This window comes from Sycon ciliatum, chromosome 2 (genome assembly GCF_964019385.1).
Source record: "Sycon ciliatum chromosome 2, ocSycCili1.1, whole genome shotgun sequence".
In the NCBI taxonomy this organism is placed as follows: Eukaryota; Metazoa; Porifera; class Calcarea; order Leucosolenida; family Sycettidae; genus Sycon; species Sycon ciliatum.
In genome coordinates this window covers 23,906,726-23,932,365 of record NC_088644.1, presented here as the reverse complement: position 1 = coordinate 23,932,365, position 25,640 = coordinate 23,906,726, and the positions used below count along the sequence as shown (strand labels likewise).

The 25,640-nt window shown below is 47.6% G+C and overlaps 2 protein-coding genes across 5 annotated transcripts in view; one reads left to right on the top strand and one right to left on the bottom strand.

The window, feature by feature from the left end:
- Positions 1-3,155, bottom strand: part of LOC135809305 (tRNA-dihydrouridine(20a/20b) synthase [NAD(P)+]-like) — an 8,428-nt gene extending 5,273 nt beyond the window's left edge. Inside the window, exon 1 of one of the 2 annotated variants that reach the window (XM_065322634.1) lies at positions 2,991-3,155. In XM_065322634.1, the coding sequence (XP_065178706.1) occupies positions 2,991-3,055 (65 nt within the window). In that variant the 5' untranslated portion in view covers positions 3,056-3,155. Of the gene's footprint in view, positions 1-2,982 lie in introns of both variants that reach the window. The other variant, XM_065322636.1, reaches the window with a different exon arrangement.
- Positions 3,156-3,562: 407 nt separating this feature from the next.
- The window catches only part of LOC135809302 (WD repeat-containing protein on Y chromosome-like), a 42,760-nt gene continuing 20,682 nt past the window's right edge, over positions 3,563-25,640 (top strand). The window contains exons 1-7 of one of the 3 annotated variants that reach the window (XM_065322630.1): positions 3,563-3,966; positions 7,944-8,007; positions 9,709-9,794; positions 21,446-21,724; positions 23,244-23,429; positions 24,058-24,244; positions 24,841-25,013. In XM_065322630.1, the coding sequence (XP_065178702.1) occupies positions 3,628-3,966; positions 7,944-8,007; positions 9,709-9,794; positions 21,446-21,724; positions 23,244-23,429; positions 24,058-24,244; positions 24,841-25,013 (1,314 nt within the window). In that variant the 5' untranslated portion in view covers positions 3,563-3,627. Of the gene's footprint in view, positions 3,967-7,943; positions 8,008-9,708; positions 9,795-19,027; positions 19,670-19,708; positions 19,976-21,445; positions 21,725-23,243; positions 23,430-24,057; positions 24,245-24,840; positions 25,014-25,640 lie in introns of those variants that run through there. The other 2 variants (XM_065322632.1, XM_065322631.1) reach the window with 2 other exon arrangements.

Here is a 25,640-nt window from a genome sequence, read left to right as displayed (position 1 = left end):
GAGAACATACAGTTCATGGATTTGACCCAACATTCTCGGGATTCTTTTCGAAGAATAAAGCACATGCTAGCAATAGAATCAAAAATGACTCCGTGCGAATTAGTGGTAGCAACTTTGACGATAATTATAAGAACGTATCAAGAAGATTGGTTGCTCGCAACACTGGAACTTGCTGTTTTCCCACTGACTTGACTTGGCACTTGACTGACTCACGGCTACCACACGAGAAATCCACCCAACCTTCGACTTGGCAAACCTGCAAGAAAGCACCACTCCCTGCTCAACACTAGTACACATTGTTTCGGGGAATAAACCTCTCATCAGTTGAGCGTGAATAGGCTGAGGAAGATTGTGTCTGAAGAGCACTACTTGTATAGTGCCTACTCTCCACACATCTGCACATTCATGCGCAACAGTGACTTACGCTGCTACATGTATCTTAGATAATCTAGTGCTAATGTCTTTAATGAGGTGTTCGTTGCGCTGGAAACGGAGCGACTCTGTAAGTTTGTGTTCCTGGTGATGTTCTGGTCTGGAAACACCACAAAAGTGGTGCTCTTCAGGTGCAAAGACCCCAGCCTACTCAAGTCCAACTGACGCCTACGGGTGAGCAGGGAGTGGTACTAACTCGCAGGTTTGCCAAGTGGAAGGTTTCATGAACTTCTTGTGTGTTGTGAATGGCAGTCATGAGTCGGTCAAGTGTCAAGTGAAGTCGATAGGAGAAGCGTGAGCTCCAGTGTTGCAAGCAATCAACCTTCCTATCATGATGATTTAAAAAAGTACTCAACCGTAGTGCTATACCTCGCGTCATTTTCGTCACATATAAATACCATGTTCTCTGTACTGGACTTTCATTCCAGAAGATGGGCCTGGCTCAAACATTTGGATTAAACTGCTTCATTATTTTCCAATAATTGTAGCCGAGTGACCGTTTTGGGTGGTGTGTGATTTTGAGCAAGATGAAGTGGCTACTACATGTATGGAGTGTTAACACCCTCAGAAAAGTGGACCAGAACTTGGCAGCAAAGTCTTAGCTAAGCAGTGAGCATTTGATGAACATGTTCGCCCTGGTTCGACATGTTGGAACTCAATAGTCAGGTGAGCACCTTGCAATGGTCTCAGTAGAGTATCCTACAGTCAGTCAGTCCGTGTATGGGCTCAGTCGGCTGTAGAATAAAAGAAAACGGGTTGTACATGTATTTATTATGTGGCAGAAGAAGAAGCATCGCAAAATTTAATTGTTCCAGACAAAAAAATTCAGGGTTGAACCCCGGTTCGCATAGACTCGGTTACACCGAATTTTCCGCATCCGTAGGAACACCATCACCCTCAAGGATAAAGGCACAGATGCAGCTCCTAAAGCGGTGGGAGGTGAGTAGATCAGACCCACCACCAAAGTGGTCAAAGACCCATTCGCTTCATCCACGTTTCCCTCGTGCCAGGCCACAATTTCCCACTGTAGGTCGCAGCACGGCTAGAAAAAATGCTTCCGCTTCCAAGCAGGACTTGAGCCCAACTTCAGTCCCTAATTCCCAGCTACCCATGGCCAGTAATGCAATACAATGTTCAAAATAGCATGTGCTGCGAAAGTGTTGACCCCCCCCCATGCATACCCCTAAGGCTAAAGTGTGCTGCAACATGCATGTACCATGTACTGTGGGGAAACCCCTGTTGCCAAGGACAAAATGGACCCTGACCATGTGCACTGAAAAAATTTGTTCAAAATTCTCAGTTTGCATTGAGTTGTTTCAGGGTTTTTTTCGAGCTGTCTAGCTTGAAACTGACCCAGTAAGCCTTATGGCTAGTGAAGATGAGAGGCGGAGAATTTGTGACATGAAGCAATGCGGCATGTCTTACAAAGAGATTTTTGAGGCAACGGGCTGGAATAAGTCACTTGTGAAGCGATGGCTGAGGAGAGGAAGCTTTGTTGATGCCCCAGTGAGTGGCAGGCCTACGAAGTTGAGCGGTGCTGCTAAGCAGTCAATCTCGAAGCAGGCGAAGGGCAACTGGGGTGCATCTCCCAGAAAGATCGCTAAAAAACTCAGGATAAACAACGTAGCGAGTGTGCATGAGTTGACCGTGCGCAGATATATTAGAAGCAAGCCTTGGGGAGCTAAAGCCTATCGCCAGCCACTGTGAATGGACAGTACTATCGTGATAACATCCTTCCAGTTTTCCTGGAAGCCTGGAACAGGCAAGTGGATGGAGAGAGACTGGATGAGAACAAGGTCATCCACCACCGCGCTTCAGCTCGCTTTCAGCAGGATGGCGCACCGGCTCAAACTGCCAATGTTACCAGGCAGCACTGTCAGGAGTTGTTTGGAAACCCTCACTTCTGGAAGAAGCAAGACTGGCCTGGCAGTTCCCCAGATTTGAACCCAATTGAGCACCTCCGGGCAATCTTGAAGGAGGCGGTGTATCAGCAGCCGGTTCCGAAAACGCTCCAAGCTCTCAAGCAGCGCATCAAGACCGAATGGAGGAAAATCCCCGCCCAAATTCTGCTGAATCTTGCAGGCAGCTTTGGTCACCGCATTGAAGCACATGGTGGACATACAAAGTACTCGTACTAAATAAAGCATTTTAGCACATACACGTTATCTCGTGTTCGGAGGGATCAACACTTTTGCAGCACCATGTACATGTACAAGGTATACATAATCCCAAATTTACAAACAAGGCCGGTCGAGGCAGCTAATTCATAGGCACATCAGAGCCTGATCGAAATACTGGCTTCAAGAAAGTAGCTTTTATTGCTTCTGGTTTGTATTGCGTTCAAGCTCTCTTTTCAGCACTGCACTCATGAGTTCACATACGAAGAAACAGTACTGTCCGCGGAAAGAGATCATTAATTCTCATAACAGCTACATGTATGTGTTCATCAAGTTGACTGCGTGTATAACTAATGTGCACTATTATTATAACAAACATAAATTTCAAAGTCCCAAGTAATATTGGTGTGTGTTTGTGCGTGTCGAGACTAACTGACTAACTTGGAGTAGCGGACCATCGGAGCACACATCCGCACGGGGTGTGATCCTTCCAAGAGCTCCTGCATTATGTCGCCGTCCTCAGTCAATCTAGTTCAAACTTATTTACAAGATCACACTATGCACATACTCGTACTCGCAGACAACAATTATTTCAGGCAAGAAACTTTCAAAAGTTCCACAAAAAAGTCATGATCATCATCACAGTCATTAGATGATCTGAATGAACAAAAAAGACTGAGAAGAAGTGAAATCTGTCGATCTACGAGTCGTAGTGCGCCAGAAGTGCCCACATAACAATTATAATGATTACGGGAAGAGTGGTACAGTACATGGTTTGGGCCCTACTTTGGCCCTGTTTGGGTAGATCCACCCAGGTCCACTGTACTGCCTGGCAGTGGCGCAAACTACAGTACTGTACATGTACTTGTCTGGTGCACACTTGTCCAAGAATGACTGCGTGCTGGAAAGAGTCGGAGAGAGTGTCTACGATTATGGAGAGGTAACACGAGCACGGAAGGACACGACCCCACTGCCTCTTGCCAAGTCTTGCGCTGCCAGAGGGAAAGTCTTACTCTTAGATGATCGATGAGGACTAGGACGTAGTCGTTGTGTAGTCGTGTATGTTGTAGACAAGTCGATGCAGATGGCGGCTTCCGCAAATGCTTCCGCAATGTCGGGGGCTACATCGCCCAGTCGAACGGACGCAGCGTCACCCAAGGAAGATGTGCCAACGTTGCCAGGACTTACCCTCCCTGAAATCATGACGAAAGTTGACCCACGCCAATTGGGCTTGCTCGCTGCTGTAAAGAACGAGAAGGGCAAGGGGAGCAGCGCATTCAAGGAGGTCTGCAGCGCTATGAAGCTGAGAGAACCGTCGTGGCAGAGAGTGGTGCGAACGGCTCGACGCGAACTACGAAAAACGCCGCGCTCGCTACCGGCTGGTCTGAAGCGGGACTTGCCAGGCGGAGAAATGATGGTGAGCAGATCTAGCACTACCACAACCAGTACGGCACAATGTACTGGCATATCCTAGTGTCTATCCTGTACTACTACTGTACTAGTGCATGCTGGGCCTGCATGACCATGATGGTCGTGTATGATAAAGCTCGTAATTATTGTCATGCCCTTCCTTAGCCAGGGCAGTGCGGTCACGGCAGAGTAGATCTACTCTGGAGAATACAACTGCGAATAGACTCAATAGAGGTTATTACTGTGCTGCTCAATGAAATCCAGTCCCCGGCGTCGGCACTCAAGTCACGGTGTGCCTTTTAAGAATCAGTTCGCAGCCCAGTGTTCGCAGGTCTAGCCTCTGCTGGCTCTAGGGCTGCACAACGCCCTGGCGCGTACTTGAGTGACGTGCGTGGATTTCATTGAGCAGCACTGTACAAAGACGTAATGTGCAAGCAAAAAAGTCTGAAGAACAAGAGGAAGATAAAAAGCAGACACATACGTGTGTGCGTCACAGTGACAGACAAGAACAACGCAATCTGCAGTTGCACCATATGTAGGCACTTCCCAAATCGGCCCGCGTTTTTCGCCTTATCGGCTTTTCGATCGGCTAAGAGAATGTCCAAATTCGGCCATATTATGAGCCCCAAAGTCAGAACTCGGTTCATAGGAGTGCTTGCAGTACCGCTCGCAGTATACATGTACATGTACATGCAAGCTGTACAGGCACTACAACATCGATTTTCGGCGAATTCAGTGCGAAATTTGTAAATTCGGCGCAATTATGGGCGATTTCTTCACAGCCATTGATTTCGGCATCTTTTCCTGCAGGCTGATTCGGAAATTCCTAAAATCGCAGTCACCTCTCGCAGTATAATTGTTACAGAAGTTGTATTTGCATGCTGTAGAGGTACCAAAACATCGATTTTAGGCGAATTCAGTGCGAAAATCCCATACTATAGTTCGGCGAAAAGATCGCTTATCTCTTCAAAACCACTGTTTTCGTCGAATTTTTCAGCCGGCCGATTTGGGAAATGCCTAAAACCGTATGTACACCTGAGGAAGAGCGCTTACTGCACGAGCCAGGAGGGTCTGTGCTCAAATAGTTTCAGTAACTGAAACCTTCACCAGTAGCATGGCAGTACGAGTACATGGCATCCATGTTTAAGTGTCGGTGAAACGAAGGAACTAGGGTTTAGAGAAGAAATGACCCAGCTCCCCATCATTTCCCCATCATTTCTTGCAACTCGGCATTTCCTAAGCTTGTTGTGTTTCTCAACACAATTGTAAAGCCGGTGGTGAACATGGACGTGCAAACTTTCCTCTATTTACTCTATTTCCTCTATTTCCTCTTTTTACTTAGGACTTTACATGTAGAGTAAAACCTGTCAAGGCAATCACCCGTCACCCGTCCTAGTAGACCACCCGTCCTAGTAGACCACCCGTCCTAGTAGACCACCCGTCCTAGTAGACCACCCGTCCTAGTAGACCACCCGTCCTAGTAGACCACCCGTCCTAGTAGACCACCCGTCCTAGTAGACCACCCGTCCTAGTAGACCACCCGTCCTAGTAGACCACCCGTCCTAGTAGACCACCCGTCCTAGTAGACCACCCGTCCTAGTAGACCACCCGTCCTAGTAGACCACCCGTCCTAGTAGACCACCCGTCCTAGTAGACCACCCGTCCTAGTAGACCACCCGTCCTAGTAGACCACCCGTCCTAGTAGACCACCCGTCCTAGTAGACCACCCGTCCTAGTAGACCACCCGTCCTAGTAGACCACCCGTCCTAGTAGACCACCCGTCCTAGTAGACCACCCGTCCTAGTAGACCACCCGTCCTAGTAGACCACCCGTCCTAGTAGACCACCCGTCCTAGTAGACCACCCGTCCTAGTAGACCACCCGTCCTAGTAGACCACCCGTCCTAGTAGACCACCCGTCCTAGTAGACCACCCGTCCTAGTAGACCACCCGTCCTAGTAGACCACCCGTCCTAGTAGACCACCCGTCCTAGTAGACCACCCGTCCTAGTAGACCACCCGTCCTAGTAGACCACCCGTCCTAGTAGACCACCCGTCCTAGTAGACCACCCGTCCTAGTAGACCACCCGTCCTAGTAGACCACCCGTCCTAGTAGACCACCCGTCCTAGTAGACCACCCGTCCTAGTAGACCACCCGTCCTAGTAGACCACCCGTCCTAGTAGACCACCCGTCCTAGTAGACCACTGAACCAGGACCAAGGGATGTTACATTAAAATCTGTAAGTTGAAGGCGGCCACTCGGAAAAGACGACCACCAGTCCTAGAAGACCATTGAACCAGGACCAAGGGATGCTATTTCCAGTCAAATGACCCTGCATAAGGAGACCACCTGGTAACAGAGACCACGTTTTGAAGGTCCCTTGAGCGGTCGTCTTAGGGCCGGGTTCCACTGCGGCTCCGCTGCTCCGCGGCACTTGGCTGCATGCAGCGGAGCAGCGCGGTTCCACTGACACTCGCCATTCGCGGTACCGCGGTCGTGCTCCACACTTTTTGATGACGTTTCACCTGCCTGCGCGGGCGAAATCATAAAAAAATCCTCGTGTTCTGGCCTGCGCAACGAATTAAAATTTGAATTTTAAAATTCGGGCGTACAAAACAATGCAAAGTACGGGAAACAGGTCGAGCCGCGGCCGCGGCTCCCAGTTATTGGTCAAGAATCGTAGCAAAAGCTCGCGGTGAGCCGCGGACTCGCTGCTCCAGCTCGAGCCGCGGTCACTATGGTAATGATGACGTTTCAAGCCGCGAAAGACGAGCAGTGGAGCAGCGGAGCCGCAGTGGAACCCGGCCCTTAGACAGGTTTCACTGTACCCACAGCACACATTATGGTTTTTTCCTGCCAGAAAATATCTCGGCAAGGGGCTCCAAATAGTAGGCAAATACCCCATGGTTTACACCAGGGAGTAGTATTATGTATTGTACTACTCCCTGGTTTACACAAACTTACACGAAGTCGCTAGCGCTGGTCTGTGTTGTGTGCAGGGTTCTCGCCACAGCGACATAGCGGGGCGCTACGCCCTCCTTCACTTTTTGACCGCCCTCCTTTCAAACTGAATGTGCCACCCTTCACTTCAGAGAGCCAGCACCACCTTTATACTGTTAGTCTACAAATGTTCGGCCCAGTCAAATTTCGGCCTCCCAGGGCTAAAACACAGTTCGGCCGCATCAAATTTTCGGCCTGTACTGCTGCCGCCTGTATACACTGTCACACTGAACCTTGCAAAACAAAAATTCCGGCCGCAACAAATTTTCGGCCAAACATGACCAGGCCGAAAATAGCCGAAAATAAATATGCGCCGAATATTTGTTGCCTTACAGTACAGTCAACTTCACTAAAAACGACTGCGGATATAACGATAATTCGCGAATAACGACAGAATTTCCATGCCCAGAGCAAAGTCCCAACCAACTGTAATACATATAATGAGACTTCGGGTATAACGACACTTCGCGAATAAGGACACTTTTCTGATGCCCGACGAGTGTCGTTATATGCGAAGTTGACTGTATTAGTGTATATACATGATGAGGACACATCATGTACATGTACATGACATGTAGTAGCACAACAGTGCATGAGTCATTGCATCATAATCATCACTTACCTTTTCTTCTTCTTTTTTTTTTACATTGGGTCCGATGATCTCTCCCCCCCCCCCCCCCCCCTTCACGTTTCTTCTGGCTATAACCCTGGTGTGTGCATGTGGTGATGTCACGGGTGGTGTGTAGACATTGAGATCTGCATTGTATTATGCCAATGTGTGCGTGGGGGGGGGGGGGGGTGCTTTTGGGTGTACGTGTGTTCATGTGGGTGTGGGTGTATGTGTGCGTGCACGTATGTTGAAGTATGTCCGTGTGTGCATTCTGTGTGTGCGTGTGTATGTGTATATTTGCATGCACGTACACACATGCATGGGTGTAAATACCGGCCACCGGTAGCAGTTATACGTTCTATTCATGTTTTCACAGGAGGATGAAGAATACCTACAGGCGTTGGATCGTACCCCAACCAGAGACGAGAAACGTGTTCCAAGTAAGAACAATCATGATGTCTGCAACAGTGAGGTCTTTTGTTTTCGTCATTACCGGCCTAGCAGTTCTTGCTATGCACACTATTGCTTTTCAACAAAAACATTGCCGTTTGTGTTGCTGCTGATTTTTTTTTCAAAGTTACAAAAAACCACGCACCATTTGACAGCACAAAGCAGCAAGGCAGCGATGAGACACATGGAATGGCAGCAGTGGGTTAGAGGCAGGGGCAGCTCAGTGACAGACCATAGGGTCTCGGCTTCATTGCAACCTAAGCGCTCCACAAAAACAAAAGATTACAGAAAATATGCAGAGGGGGGGGGGGGGGGGGTAGATAACTGGGGATTACGGGGAAAAGTATGCACAAGTTGCTGTTGCTGTTGTTGTGGCTCTGGCTGTCACTGCCGCTGTCTCTGCCGCTGTCTCTGCCGCAGGTGGTTCTGGTATCATTGCCCTTGCCGTTGCCACAAAGGCTTTGTTGTTTATGTTGCTGCTGCTGTTGTTGTTATTGAAATTGCTTTCTCCCCACCATCGCTCACCCCAAATGTGACACTTGAAGACCCGTATGGAATCAGCCGGTGTGGCAAACTGAAGACGGCGGCAGATTGTGTTGTGCCGCAGGCATAGTGAATGGAATGGTCTAAGAGCATGGCTGAGAACCAGGGAGTGTCAGGTTTCAGTACTACCGTGCTACAACCTACAATTTGAAAAAGAAAGAGCACGTCTCGATGTATTCGAATGCTTTTGTGTTCCCTGATCTTTGACCCTGAGCTATTGTATCATCTTGCTTCAATGTGGTGCATATCAAAGTGCCGCGTGCCACTTTAGTGTACAATGTGAAAGATTTTCCATGGCCTTGTGTCCCCGTAGGATCATGCTACAAGGACTCAGTCATGTGACCAACGGACTTAGGTCGTATACCCGCAGTGATTGATCATTCAGTGTGGTGACATTCCAGCAGATGCTAAAATTCAGTCGTGCTGACTCTCGAAAGAGGTGTGAAATTCATTCTTGCTAAGTTCCTGTGTGTGTGTGTGTGTGTGTGTGTGTGTGTTTGTGTGTTTGTGTGTGTGTGTGTGTGTGTGTGTGTGTGTGTGTGTGCGCGTGCGTGCGTGTGTGTGCGTGTATGTGCAACGATTTCCCAACGGGAGGTTGTGGGTTCGATTCCCGACGAATATGGTCACACACGTCTTTCTTCTCTTTCTCAGACTTCTCCTGACTTTTATTTCATTCTCCTGGGTGGTGACCAGCAGCAAGTGCATCCTGGAGTATGTGGTGTGATGTGTGTGCGGAAAAAATTACAAAAGACCAAAAAATAGGGATTCACTGACCAGAAAAGCCACTTCAAAGCTGTATGGTGTAGACCAGACTGAATAGTGACGGTCAGTTCTTCAGCCTTGCACGCTGTTGAATGGTGCAATCCCGGCACAAGTTGCTATGGCTTCTGCTGTAGCATCGCTATCTTCACCTCTGGCGATGGGCGCCGCTTGAAAAAGGTCAAAGGTGTGCGAGTGGACATAACGGCACAAAATTAATAATTCTTTTCCCGTTTGTCTCTTTCCCTCAAACCAGTTAATCTTTTCATTGTATTACTTTTAAGTACTTCGAAGTGATACAATAAAAATAATTATTTGTGCCGTTACAAACAATTGTTTAATCCTCGCTGCACTAAATTTATTTTTGAAATTATTTGTGATATGTGCAGTGTTAACAAGATCAAAGCGACAGGATCGCAGACCATCGTCTCAAAGAGACAGAACGCCATTCCTTGCCAATTTTGGCCCACCCGGGGTAAGCATAATACCATTTAATTACTTACCATGGCATTTCAGGGCGGGCAGGAATTAGTGACTGTGCGTGGGTGCGCGGGCGCACGCGCGTGTGCGTGCATGTGTGTGTGTGTGTGTGTGTGTGTGTGTGTGTGTGTGTGTGTGTGTGTGTGTGTGTGTGTGTGTGCCTGGCGGACCTCGGCGTGGCCATCTGGCTTGAGAGTTGCCAAGATCGTCCCGGCTGGAGACGAGTTGCGAGTAGCACTCCACCGTCACGGCCCGCTCCTGATCCTCTTCTCTGTGTCTGTGGACGCCCATTGCATCGACCAGGAGACCTGAAACGACATGCCAAGTTCTGCGCTCGTGCTCTCACTTGAACTTTCCGACATTCGCTATCATTGCGTACACAATGGGCAAGATCAAGATCAAGATCAAGGTCAAGGTGTGTGTGTGTGTGTGTGAAACATGATACCTATAGTCATCCTGATCCGTGCCGAGTACCCATTGTGCAAAGGGTACATCAAGTAGCAAAGAGTTTTCTCGCCGCGCAACGCAGGAGGAAAGCCCCGCTGACACCGAAACTGCTCAAGAAGCTGAAGGTCTCACTGTCTACTGGAACATTGCAGGATTTCCAAACCCTGGCACTCGTTACATTAGGGTTTGCTGGATTCCTCCGCTGGGACGATCTTTCTCATGTCCGTGTAGATTCCTTGTTCATTCATCGAGACTACTTGCAAGTATATGGCAGTTTCCCTGGAATGCAGAAAGAACTACCAGTTCCGGGAAGGTAGCTGGGTGTTCATCAGCCGTTGGGAACAAGACCTCTGTCCAGTACAACTAGTTGAACACTTTCTCGCCAGCGGTGACCGCTCGCCAAACTCGACATTGTTTGGCAGAGTCCGAACCCACCATGGACGGCAGGTTTTTCGGTCCAAATGTCATACTCCAGAGTGGGGGAGTTAGTACGGGCGGCATTGGCGGCAGTTGGAGAGGATCCTGACAAGTATGGTGTACATAGCCTCCGTTCCGGGGGTGTCTCCATGGCGGCTGCTGCAGGTATCCCAGACCGTCTAATCCGACGCCATGGAGGATGGAGGAGTGAGTCCGGTATGAAGTCATATTTCTCGGAATCCCTGCCTAACCTCCTAAGAGTCTCCGGCGCCATGGGACAGGTGGTCGTGTGAACAGCGGGCATATGGTCATAATGTAATTATATGTATATCTTTCCTAGTTTCCTGGCGTCCATGCTGATTCGTCTTGTAATGTCCTATTCATACTCGGCTATGATTTGTCATCTTGCAATGTGGCCATGTCTGCAGCCGACCCTGCACTGTGGTTTTGCTGTTGCAAATGTGAGGTGTGAGAGAGAAGTGTACTCTTCTCGTTGGCTGAGTATTCGAAAGAAACGAGAAGCAATGTTCTCTCGAACTTCGAATATTTGCGATGCTTGTTTTATGTTCATTATTTTTGTTGTAGCACGCAGTGCAGGTTGACGTCACTTAGTGACGTAATCATTGTTGAGCGCTTGCGCAAAAAGATTGTCCTTCTCAGTTTTGTCTTGCTTGTCAAGGGCCCACCCACCCGCCCTATGTATATATTTTGCTCTGAATGTGGTGGTTTTCTTGCTGTATCTTTCTGCACTGCTGATTTTATAAGTTCTAGTTGCTTATATTTTATCTACGTGGTCATTCTGCAGTTGCTGTATCATTTTTGGCAACCCTGTTTTCCCCTTGAAACAGGGCGACGTGGCTGTCCGCAGCCGACCCTGCACTGAAATGTGAGGTGTGTGAGAGAAGGTGTGCGTTTGTGTATTTGTGCCTATATGTTAGGCTCCGGCGGATTATGGTCGCGAAATCATGTAATTATGCTTTCATGGATTCTCGCATTATGCTCGCAAAATCCTCATGTTATGCTTTGGCACGCTGGGATACATATTTGTTGTACATGTGGTCGCGCTTGTAGCTCTGTGTTGTACATGCGGCTGCGCGGGTTGCTCTTTGTCGTACATGTGGCTGCGTATGTGTCTCTGTGTCATACATGCTGCTGACCCGTAGTACACGCCGCTGCGCTGTCTTGGAACGCTTTGTACATGCCGCTGCACCGTCTTCTGTCCCCTCCGTATGCATTATTTCTCATCTCGTCCCTGTAGTTTACGCATTTTCTCGTCTTGTCTCCGTTGTATTTGTCTGGTTGCCGTCTTGTGTCCGTCGTATTTCGCCATCGGTCGTCTTTGTCTCCCGTCCTGTTCAGGCCTTGTTGTACTTTGCACAGGCACCTCTTTCGTCTCCCTCACCCCACTTTTTCCCCTCTTTTCTTCACGTCCCCATAATATATTCTCTTGTCCGTTTTGTTGGAGCGCAGTTCTCCCATCGCCTTGTGAAGTCAAGTCTGAGAAAACGCTCTCTCCCAATTTGCACTAGTCTTTTGTTGTGTGGAGTGGCGAGGAGAGCAATAGTAACAGTTCGTCCAATAGAATTGACGACATTTGGCGCCCAACGTGGGGCTCGAACCCACAACCCTGAGATTAAGAGTCTCATGCTCTACCGACTTTGTTGTACTTTATGGAGCCTCAAAGTTCGGAAAATTGTGCCTCTTTTGTACTTGCAAGTGGCCATAAGTACAACAAAATACATGTACACGAGTCACAGTATCCCCATTCCCCATACAATGGTATCCCGCATTCATCATGTGCTAGAGATCAACATGGAAAGAGAAAACATTACTTCTTCCATTCATTAGTTGACTTCTTTTGAAAAAAGATTTTTTCATTGCCAAATTAGTTTGAGTTACCATGTTCAACTGTCTTCGTATTCGTCATACTCGTCCAACCAATGTCACCTTCACCCTGCGAATAATCAGCTCATCCCTGCTGTAGCTTCACCTCTCCTTCAATCATGACCAAACATCAACCGTATACCTCAATTTATTTATTTATTAGAGCAATATCCATAGCCTGCACACTCGTGGCTGCTAAATCCAGAGGTCATGACTTCGTACCATGCAAAAATAATATATTGATAATGTACATGTATGCGGAGTTTTGCGGACTACCCGTCACTATCTCGTCCGCCCCGGGGTATCTGATAAAGGCTGATCCACTCGCATCTTCTGCTATATGTTCTGTGTCAGTGTGAGAAAGAACTTTGAAGAAGACGAGTTCGAGCATACAATAATGGATTGCCATGATTTCAACCCAGCTTTTCATTGAAAACACTATCTACATGACCTCCGAACCCTTTACCATGCAGACCACCAGCACTGCTCAGGTGCATTGTGCATGTACACGATTGTGTCGCCTACATACTAGAACTGTGGTACAATCAAGTAGTTATGCTCCTACCTCCGACAGGATGCCAAATTATGCTCCAAATTTTCAACCACCAAATTATGCCGGCATAATCCGCCGGTGCCTACTATGTGTTTTTTCTTTGTTTGTGTGTGTGTGTGTGTGTGTGTGTGTGTGTGTGTGTGTGTGTGCGCATGTGTGTGTGTGTGTGTGTGTGTGTGTGTGTGTGTGTGTGTGTGTGTGTGTGTGTGTATGTACTGATGTGTGCGCATATGTGTGTATGTGTATGTGCCAGCTAGTTTGGTTGGTAAGTACACTTATGCCAGATAGTGTCGGGTCTGTTGCCAATGGGCTCAGCTGCTTGAAGGTGTAAAGTTGTATCTGTCACCTGTGTTGGTTTCAGGGTTCATATACCTTCTATTTGAACTATGCATCCCTGCTAACAATGAACTACTTCTGGCTAGATTAGCTCTTGTGTAATCAATGGTGCTACCGTGTGAGTGAAGCTTATATCAGATGATGATCCACTCTGATTAACCACCCACACTAGTAGCAAGTACTGCCTTCACTGGGGGCAGGGGTAACCATGGTAACTGCAGTTGTATTCCGGGACGGACACCTTCATGCTGTCAATCCCTAGGCCCTTTCAAGCACCTTGTCCTCGCCCACTTTCTGAGGTGTGGTGAGCCCATAACTGGGATCATTTCCAAGTCCACCCAGAGTTTGGGGATTTCAGGGGGTGTCGGCCGTTAGGCAGTTCAATAGCCAATTGAGTCATCTTCCCAATATTCCTTTTGAATCTCTCTCCCCTCTTCAGGGGAGACTCAGGCCCTTTATCTTGCATGCTCTCTCAATCCAGCTCGCTCTCTCTTACATAATGTAGTCGTTTCGTTCATCGTTTGTCTCTGTCTCTTCGTCTCACATTACAAATGGCGTTCCACCTACCCGTGCCCGTTGTCCGTTGTGTCTGGGAGGATAAGACCTTTTCGTTACTCAAAAACACCATGAAGGACTAATTGAATAAAATATGTGAAGAAGAATTCAGAAACATTTTTTGGATGGTCATTGTTGCGTTCCGAGAACGCACCTAAAACTCCAGTCTACTCTCGAGATCACTCAGATCGCAACTGACTTTATTTACAAGAACACGAGGTGATAAATCCAGAAGACTCCGGAACATACCGTATTTCCTCGATTAATGGACCATGCTCGAATAATAGACCATGCTCAAATAGTAGACCCTCCTAGAGGCCTCACGGAAAATTGGTAGACCATGCCCGAATAAGAGACCCGGTCTCTTATTTGAGTTCATCGCTTTGCGCATGCGCACTAAGAAAGCACGTGGTGGATCAAAAAAGGACGCGATTTTAGGTTGCGCAACTACAATTTTTGTAGTGGCTAGTGCTTTCTTTCATTATTTGAGCACGGTCCACTATATTTTCATCGGCACATCGCTGGAAATGGTGGATTTTTAACACGTCATAATAAAAAACTTCTATATTATGACGTGTTAAAAATCCACCATTTCCAGCGATGTGCCGATGAAAATATAGTGGACCGTGCTCAAATAATGGACCATGCCCAAATAAGAGACCGGGGGTCCAACCCTCTTCAAAAAACAAAAGACCGGGTCTATTAAAGGGGAAGTATACCCTAAAATCAAATTTTCACCAGTTGTAGTCTTCTGGGTGCTGAGTCGAATGGTCTTGGTCCGAGGAAGCTGAGACGCTCCCTTCCTACTTGAATCCCAATCGAAGTCGCGCACTTCCACCGAAACTGGGTGACTGCGCCCTACTAGATGGGGATTTGTATGCAAAATGTCACTAAAAGCGCCATTTCGTTCTTATAAAAGCACTGATGACCGCGATTGGCCCATATGTTGTAGTCTTTTGGACGCTAAGTCGACTGGTTTTGGTCCGAAAAGGCTGCGATGCAGCGTTCCTCCTTTATTACCAATCGAACATGGTTGAACAAGCGGTCACGTGCTCCTGGGTGCCCAAATCACCTGGTCACCGCGCCAGCGCCCAGCGGGCGACAACTTTCACACCAAGGTTCAACTCGAGTTCAACTCGAGTGACAGAACTGCACCCAAAAAAGGTCAAACAGGCTAGTAAGTTGTACCCTGCAGGCACGGTGACCAGGTGACTGGTGTACGCAGGAGCACGTGACCGCTTGTTCAATCATGTTCGATTGGGAATAAAGGAGGAACGCTGCATCGCAGCCTTTTAGGACCAAAACCAGTCGACTCAGCGTCCAAAAGACTACAACATATGGGCCAATGGCGGTCATCCGTGCTTTTATAAGAACGAAATGGCGCTTTTAGTGACATTTTGCATACAAATTCCCATCTAGTAGGGCGCAGTCACCCAGTTTCGGTGGAAGTGCGCGAGTTCGATTGGGAATAAAGGAGGAAGGGAGCGTCTTAGCTTCCTCGAACCAAGACCATTCGACTCAGCACCCCGAAGACTACAACTGGTGAAAATTTGATTTTAGGGTATACTTCCCCTTTAATCGAGGAAATACGGTAACAGCAAGCTGCATGCACGTACTCTGTACAGGGCAGTCCAAATCGTACGGGATTCATTGTACGCTAGATTGATTGTTCACTAAAGCCTAGTTCACATTCGACGGGCGCGACGGGACGCGACGTAAGGGCCGGGTTCCACTGCGGCTCCGCTGCTCCGCGGCACTTGGCTGCATGCAGCGGAGCAGCGCGGTTCCACTGACACTCGCCATTGGCGGTACCGCGGTCGTGGTCCACACTTTTTGATGACGTTTCACCTGCCTGCGCGCGCGCGAAATCAAAAAATCCTCGTGTTCTGGCCTGCGCAACGAATTAAAATTTTGAATTTTAAAATTCTGGCGTACGAAACAATGCAAAGTACGGGAAACAGGTCGAGCCGCGACTGCGGCTCGCAGTTTTTGGTCAAGAATCGTAGCAAAAGCTCGCGGTGAGCCGCGGCCTCGCTGCTCCAGCTCGAGCCGCGGTCACTATGGTAATGATGACGTTTCAAGCCGCGAAAGACGAGCAGCGGAGCAGTGGAGCCGCAGTGGAACCCGGCCCTTAGGATCGATGGGAAGCGACGGGACGGTCTGACGCCGTCCAATGTGAACACCAGGAACGGGAACGCAACCGTACTACCGTACAGATCGGGAAGCCACGGGAAGAGTTGGATCGATCCAACTTTTCATACCGTAGACGGGCGTAGACGGGGACGCAAGCGTACAAAACGGCTGCAATTCGAGTGTGAACAGGAGACGGCGTCGTGCGCCGACTACTCCCAATTCGTACTTGGATATTTTTAGCATTTCGAACACTGCGCTTCCGATGATAACTCACAGAATGGCTAGCACGACTTGAGTTGAATTTTAGCAAAATAAGATCTCATGTCACTTATTGTATTTAGGGATAGTTCAGAAGCGTGACAGACGAACTATTCTATCATTTCCTGGCGCTATTATTTGAATGCCACAACTTTCAGGGCTAATTTTTTGATCTTCATGAAAAACCGGGATTGTGAATTTGATTCCGCTTCTTTCAAGGAGAAATAATTGAAAAGAAGTCCCGAAAAACGAGAAATTAGGTCCGAAAGTCACCCCGTCACGGACCGTGCCTTATGACTCGCGCCGTTCGACGTTGAACGTCGCAACGACTGCTGCATGCCGTGTCGTTAGGGGTGAAACGATTAGTTCGAATATTCGAGTATTCGTTCGAAAATTTCAAACGAGCGAGTATTCGAAATTTTGCACTCGATGGTTTTTTTTCCTCTTTTTTTCACATTATTGAATGTATATTAATCATTGATTCAGCATGGTTACTCTTCAGTCACGGCTTTCCACTGATGATTGTGACAAGAAAATTGATTTTGGTAAACCTTCATGACTTTGTTGTAGTGTGGCGATGACAGCAGAATTTGTTCTCTTTATAGCTATTATAAAATTGTTGTCTCCACGTCGATTATTTACATTTTATTTTATTTTATTTTTTTAGTATTGGCATTTTATTTTTCAAAAACTTGTGTTGTACCGCTGGTCCACTGGTATGCATGCGTTATGCATGGCTTTGAGTCAGTATTTTAAGACTTGGACGATGCGATCACCACGGCAAGTAACGTTCTGAGATATGAAAGTACTGATGAAAATGTTACTTTACTCTCTGTACAAGACATTGGCGACTTTTGTTCTATGTTCACAGATAATTTCTTCCGAATTGGTCGAGAGCTCGCAAATCTTGTGCTTTTGAATTTTGATAAAATACTCGAAATAATCGGATACTCGATCGAATATTATGAACGAGTGATCGATTGGTCAAAATAGATACTCGTTTCACCCCTACGTGTCGTAGATCTACGAATCGTACAGGATTTTAAAGCTCACCCCAGCCCTCCCGACAAGCCCTTACGTCCCGTACCGTCGGCGTTGTGTCGAATGTGAACTAGGCTTTAGCTAACAAACCACAACACCGCAGTCGGAAGCACGCGGTTGACAGGACGTGTGCGTAAAACAATACAGATTGTATATCAGTGGTTGTTGATTGCAAACCACAACAGTCATCAATGAACCTACATCGGATAATGTATATGAGAAAACAAACCAGAATATATGCTCAAACTATGTGTTCATTGAATGTCACAAAGTGACTTTCAAAATTGATAATAGAATTATGCCCCATGCATTTGACCACGTGAAACCGGCACAGATTGCTAAAGCACTGCTATTCTGTAACTAGAAGTGAAGGTGGTCATTACTACATTAGGTAATGATCTGGTCGGTTGTCATTAGGTAATGATCTGGTCGGTTGCTAACAGCCCCCCCCCCCCCCCTGCCTTGACATGGAAAGAAACCATGAACTGCACGTGCAGCTATTTTCATGGAGGGCAGCAAACAGAATATTTAAACACACCTTGGCTTGTGAGGATTAGCGACTTTCTCGAGGTGGTGGTTCATTGACTACTGTGATCACCCACTCCACAACTTGAATGGCGTATGCAATCAGCAACAAGCTCAGGATCTGCTCCACCACTTTGCTGATTTGCCTCTGCAGCCATCTGTTAGTGGGTTTGATCTGTACTAGTAGCATTTCAAGTACTCTGGCCAGGGGTGCATCACCAGCTGATGGTGCTTTTACCCGCCAGGTGTGCTTAAGGTCGCGGTCACGTAGCACCTTCTCAATCAAACACTTGACTAAGGCTGTTTTCTGCTCCAAGGCTGTTTTCTGCTCCAAGGCTGTTTTCTGCTCCGTTGTCCAGCTTCGCGAGAGACATTCATCGGTAATATCCTGGACCAACTGCGCTCTTTTTTCCTCTGACGCCCATGTGAACCACTCATGGTGACCAATGCGATTGCTCCTATTGCGCTCCATGTTTCCTATGAAGTTTTTCCTGGTAGTACAGTTTTCATGGTAACACGGGATACGGAACTGTTCCCTTGTCAGTGCAGCTGGTGTACCAGTATTCAGTAGCTTGTGAACAACCTTCTCTGCCAGCTTGTGGTAGTTTGCACGTTGACGTAGGCGCAATGTGTAACCTCTCCAACATTTCTTTTGTTTCTGTATCCGGGATAAATTTGCGGACGCCGTCATGCCAATCTTTACATGGGAGGGATGATCTGTCCAAGCTTTCGGGGATGTGAAGATGTAGACATAGCCGGGTCTATCCCGTGGGGCCCGTTTGCCGTGGTATGCAATGAATCTGGCGACTCGGTAAATCAGGCGGTCGTCTTCTGTGCATTCACTTGGTTCTCTTGGTTCCCTATTCGAGGCTGGCAAATGTAACGTTAAAGAACCGCCTGGAAATGTCCGGGAATGCTTCAGTAGAGCCATGAACAGGTATACTTGTGGTGGCCTAGGTAAGGCCACTAACCACACATACGGCACTATCTCTTTAGCTCTCTCTACTAACTGTTCAAGGCGCGTTTCAGTGTACTCTGTTTGAGCTGCAGTGCCATCATCCTCCGTGGTGTCAGTAGCATTCTCTGCTGTGTTTCCATGGGCAGCATCCATTGTTAAGCCAGGAGCAGTCACCTTTTTTTTAAATGAAGCAGCTCCGTCTGCTATTTGAGTAGTTTACAATATGAAGGTAAATCCTTTAAATGGACCACAGCAATAGGTCTTGGCAGTAACTGGCTGGTTGTCTTCTACAAGTATAATCAAAGGCTCAGCACTGCAGAATCTTGAAAAACGGAGCTGCTATACATCCAGGGTAACACATCAAAAGCTGGCGGGAAAGCACAAGTTGGCTACAAGCGTGCTCTCAGAAGCTGCTGAAGGACATCAGCGATGTCGAAGAGATCTGGAACGGTGGGGAACACGAACTTGTACAAGTACTGATATGCCGTGCAAGTGTCAGGCGTGTCTATGTGACTCAGTGGTGGCTGTAGAGACAGTGTAGAATGAGAGTATGCAAGCAAGGAACTGGAATCGGCACATAGCTGTACAGTCATGTACTTCACTATCATGCTGCTGCATGCAAACCTGTCAAACGTGTCAGATTTGGAGGCCATCATACATCCATGACACTCGACTTGACAGCCACCTGTACCGTCACCACACTTCTATTGCCTTACATGGACATTATACATTCTCGTCAATGTCGTGGTTGTAAGCACGGAAGGTAAGCCAGCCGGGACTACATGGAAGATTTCAATGTCAGTCCACGAAACCCCCAGTGTCCATATGCTTTTGGTTTGGTTTTGGTCGCTCTATATCACGATGTAGCAGACTTGAAACGAGAGAATAAAACAGCCCAGATATTTCTTGACCTGAATTGTTATACATGTACTACTGCAGTTGAAGCACTTGTCAGGAGTAGTCAATGCACCCACAGCCTAGCTCATATTCCATTCCTGAACAAGGCATTTTCCTTCTGTCACAGTGATTTTTAACACCGGTTTCTGTTGCTGTGTCAGTTGAACGAGGAGTGAGTAATCAGGGCAGAGAGCATGTGCCCAAGTCAGGGCAGAGGGCATGTGCCCAAGTCAGGGCAGAAGGCATGTGCCCAAGTGGGGACCTGAAGAGCTTGTACTTCAAATCGATAAACTCAATCTGCATGCAGACGGTACTGGTATTTTTATAAAATTTTGTGGATTCATTAGGCCAAACTGGTCGGCATGTTGTGGATTCATCAGGCCAACCTGATCGGAATGTTGTGGATTCACCAGGCCAACTTGGTCGGAATGGAAATACACTTTCATTTGTAGGGTACCGCCAGTTCGGTACCAAGAGGTAGTGGTCTAGGAGAGAAATCCCAATCACCACTACCGACCCTAGTGATTTAAAAAATGCATGGGCCAGTACAATTGTAGCCACAAGCAGGAGAAACAGGATAAAACGTAGAAATCATCTTCCAGGGCACCACAAGCAGGCATACAAGAGAGAGGGAGAGAGAGAGATAGAGATAGAGATAGAGAGAGAGAGAGAGAGAGAGAGAGAGAGAGAGAGAGAGAGAGAGAGGGAGAGAGGGAGGGGAGAGAGGGAGAGAGGGAGAGAGGGAGAGAGCTCGAAAAGTGGCAGAGAAGCAGCGTCACGGATATCTGACGTGCATCAGCCCGCTGGGCAGTGGAGGAGTGCTGCGAAAACACTGATCCCCTAATTGTGTTTGTCCTCATCCACTCAGCTTGGCTAGAAGAAAGAGATGCCTCGTGGTCAAACTCCCACCTGTTGCACTTCTAACTGCCACAATGCCAGGTCTGCCACTTTTTCCGATTTTTCGCAATCGCTCTGATCTTTACAGGTCGTTCCGACCCACCGACTGAAACCAATCTTCACTTTCATACTAGGACTATTCACGAAAGTGCCCTAGTCTATTGTGTCAGGCTCTTAGAAATGATTTAGAATCCTAAAAATGCTTTGGCTTATAAAGGGAGCGCTGCCACCTTACTCCTCGGCTCCAGGCCGGGGGACACCCACGGACCCCTTTCAGATTTCTTCTGAGAGCAATAAGCAACCGTGCCTGAGGGAAATCTTCCGACCGAAGACAGTGAGTTCAAGAAAGCGCCACCCGCAATGAAGCACCGCTTCAAGGCAGGGCCTAACCCAAACTATGGACACTTAGATATCATAAGGATGGGTTCCATGCTAATTGATGAGTTGATTTTTGGATTTTTGGACAAACAATTACTTCGAAGTAGTTGAAATCCCAGGCATGTGTGGTGTGACACATGTCGCTACCATGTCCCCGCTAATTCCTGGTAATCCTCTGGTAATCTTCGGTATCCTTGGTAATCCCCTGGTAATCCTTGGTAATCCTTGATAATCCCCTGGTAATCCTCGGCAATCCCCTGGTGATCCTCGACATTCCCCTGGTAATCCCTCAGAAACCCTCTATCATCCTTTGGATTATCAAAATAGTAATGATGTATAGCTCTTTCTCCTCTTTTGCATGCTGCAGCTGCGAACTCACGCAGAGCTGCGCAAAATGGACGAGGATGCGCTCTTCAACCGCAGTGAGGGGAAGCAGATTTTCATGCAGGACTTGCTGTCCCTGGAAAACTTGAATCACCTGCAAGAGGTGTTCGATAGTAAGCTACTTGCGCGGATTGAAGAGCTGTTCAGAGATGAAGTGGCAATAATGGATGAACTTGGTAAGGACTCTGGGAATCCTAAATCATCTCTGTCCGAAGTGGACATTCGCCGGTACTTTGAGAGGGCACGTGAAGAAGCTGGCCTGGTAAGGGTGATTATGCACATGGACACACACACACACACACACACACACACACACACACACACTGCGCATGCGGCACACACATACTTGTACTTGCTCACTGTCAAAACTGGTCACGTGGGTCTCCCCGGGAGAGGGGAGAGAGATTTCAAAGGAATCTTGGAAAGATGACACAATTGGCTATTGAACAACCCAACGGCTGACAGCCCCTGAAATCCTCAAACTATGGGTGAATTTGGAAATGGTCCCACTTACGGGCACACATCTCAGTAAGTGGGTGAGGGCAAGGTACAGAAAAAGGATTGACGGCATCAGGGTATCCGTCCTGGGATCCAACTGCAGTAACCCCTGCCCCCAGTGAAGGTAATACTTGGTACTACTAGTGTGGGTGGCTAAATCTGTCCCTGCGGGAATTTGCGGAAAAAGTCATCGAAAACTTGCGCAAGAAATTGCGGCAGAAAACAACAAAAAATGCGGCGAAAAGTGCGGAACTTGCCAGGAACTCGCGGAATTATTGGCAGGAAATTGCGGATTTGGGCCAAATCACGAAATTTGTTGCATCATTAGAATCGCTATTTGCGTACTGTGCAAATAACCCACGTACAGGATCATAGAAAGCACTGTACATGTACTCGTATACTGCGTGAAAAGTGCAGAAAACAACAAAAAACGCGGGAAATCGGGGACTTTTCAGAAATTTGCGGGTTTTGGCCAAAATCGCGAAATTTGTTGCATCCGTGGAATCGCGATTTCCTGGAGGGACAGCTAAATCAGAATGGATCTGATACAAGCTTCACTACAGCACTGTCGGACCACCAAAGAACGACTAGGCTAGAATTTCACCAATTTTTTGGAACGATCTAGGCTGAATTTTTGAAGATAAGAACGGAACTGGAATGTGCACTATATTGTTCACTCAGAAGTTTTTTCTGCATAAATACATGTAGGTCCGATGTGCTGGTATATGCATCATCTACGGTCCACAAGTAAACGTTCGTACATACAATGATATGTACAATCATGTACATGTATGACAGTACGATCAAATAAGAACGAAACGGCTGTTTTCGCTAAAAATAAGAACTAGCTAGGCTAGAACCATCACCTCCCCCCAGTTCTTCGGCGCCCAACAGTAACTTACTGTAGCATCATTGATTACACAAGAGATAATCTAGTCAGAAGTAGTCCATGGTCAACAGGTATGTATGCTTCCAATAGAAAGTATATGAACCCTGAAACCAACAAAGGGTGGCAGGTACAACTTTACACCTTCAAGCAGCCCAGCCTGTTGGCAACGGACCCAACACTATCTGGTATAACTATACCCACCAATCAAACTAGCTGGCACACCCATACACATCCATACACACATGCTTTGCAGACTTCTCAATGTTCTTGATTGTGCTGCCACGGGACATTGGTCTAATGCCGTGCAAATTCTGGAATGTGGTGATATATCCCTCTCCCAAGCTCACTGGCCTGATCTACACGTTTCCTCTTTTTCTTCTGTTTGCTTGTGAAGACGATGGATGAACTGAAAGAAGTGCTGATGGAGGATCTTGGGCTGAGCTCCAAACTTGACCACTACCTGACGGTGGCCTTCATGAAAGTGGACACGAATTGCAATGGCCGGATCGACTGGGATGAGTTCTGCATGTACGTGGCATCAGAGATGGAACGCAAGGATGACTTTTACAGCAAGCAACAGGTTGGTGGAGTTGCGCACGATACGTGCAGGCATGAAACGGAGAGAGTAGGACGTCTTTTACTCTGGGCGGTCCACTTTCACAACAAGAACACACGCAGAAGTTACGGATGTGAGCACGGTGGCTCGACAATGGCCTGACTTTGACCGTTGGAAAGCATACCATATCTTAAAAATTCCGAAGCTGACCTCAATGATGTTATTGTGCTTGTTTCATGCAAATTTGTCCAGTTCATAAGTAATACTTCATTAGTAGCATGAGCCTTCAATTCCTGGCTTGGAAACCCCAGCGGTGATGATTATCAAGTCCGTCTTCAGTTCGAGTTAAACAGATGAATTGTGCATAGCTGCGGTACAAGATTACTGTCGCTGTAGTAAATGCCTGCAGGAAAGTCCCCTCTTTAGGACATTCTAGTTGCATTGGGCACATGTGTGTATTTTCACACATGGAAACACATTGTGTTGACATACATGTAACACCATGCATGCTTCAATGCATGATTCTATCCTGCCGTGAACGTCATCAAAATGACCCCCTGCCCCGCCGCCCCCCCCCCCCCCATTTAACATCTTAGCCCTCTTGGACTCACTGTTGTATTTAGCATGACATGCATTTCCATGCTGTTCGCAGTTCTGTGCGCTAACACCGGCGGCATTTGCCGAGGGCTTCCACGCGGAGAGGACCGTGCGTATCCTGGCACCGAGGATTGGCGAGTTCCACAGCATATCAGGAGACGGCGTGCTCTGCCTCTGGCAGATCCAGAACGGCCAGCTTAACCTGGCCAAGACCATGGAGCCATTTTCCCTGTGCAAAGACTGTAAGACTTATAGCTAGAAGCATGGCTGTTCACAATAGAAGAGGGCGGGGGATTTTGCTGGATCAGCATTGTATCATCATATCTGTTGTCATCAGTTTACATAGTCTGCTACGTTTGAAAACAGGACTGACTGTCTTGCAAAGTGCGGTGTGAGCAATGAGACGACGTGGCAGGAGAAACAGTACTTCATGCAGGGATGCGCAGGCTCCACTGCAGCCATTCCGTTCTAATAATTATTATTGAAATGACGCAAATCAAGAACATTTTGTTCAATTGTCTCTGCACTGCATTTGAGACAAATTGCATCTTCCCGGTCTAAACTTGGTAAGGAAACCGGTGCAAAGTAGCCTGAAAGAGATGCCCTTAAATCACAGAAACAGGTCGGGGTGTCCGTCCTTTAGAGACACCAGGTCCTGCTTTATGTCACATTCCGAATGATGGACTAGACATGCTTCTAATTCTAGCTTCTTGAATACTAGCCGCTAGGGATCAGTCTAGTAAGGTGTAGTGTTGTTCGGAATGTTCTGCTGTGTATGAGCCGTGTGCTTCCGTCCATGTCCGGAAAAGACCCGGTTTGCTCATTGCTTTCCATTCAGCGAAGCCCGACCAGCAGAACCTGAGAATCTACAACAGAGACGAGGCAGCGGAGGAAAAGTCAATATGGGTCATCGACATGGCTTACCTACCCACCCTGGACAAGTTCATTTTGATCACTTCGGAGCGTGACGTCTGCTTCTTTGATGGATCCACTATGGAGCTGCAAGGTCGAGTAAGATCAGCTTAATTAACACTAGCACATGCTCAACACCGGTGGTAACGCGGACGTGCAAACTTTACTTTTTTTTACATGCTGAACAGGGAGTCCTAGCATCTAGGGGGACACTACGAGACCATGTATGGTACTCTAAACGATGTGCATTTCGACCCCGTGTTTGGAAGTTCTACGCCATCCGTGGTCTATGTATTTTGCAATTTCGACTGCGGCCCGGACCTGCTCTGCTCACTCCAAGCATGGCCCAGACAAGTGAGGCCGTGCCGGTGCAAGCGTGTGTAAATCGGCCCTGCCCCAAGAGCGACTGTGATGAGCAGTCCGGGAGTGAAAACCCACCTTGTTCATCCTTACAGTCGCCCTTCGCCTCTCTGATGTACAGTGTACACTAGTGTATTTGTACAGTAAATGAGTGTTTATTATGTGTATGCCTGCATGCATGCGTTTTGTGCAGTAAAGAAGACATGGTTCCCAAGCAACTTGGGAGTGTGAAACCCTGCACTGCACATTGGGTCTCTGATGGCCTGAACAGATGATATAACATGGCCCACATTAGCTTTCAAGGAACCCTTACACTTAATTAAAATTATGTCCACCGTACACTTTGTGGCCTGCAGTGACTATCCC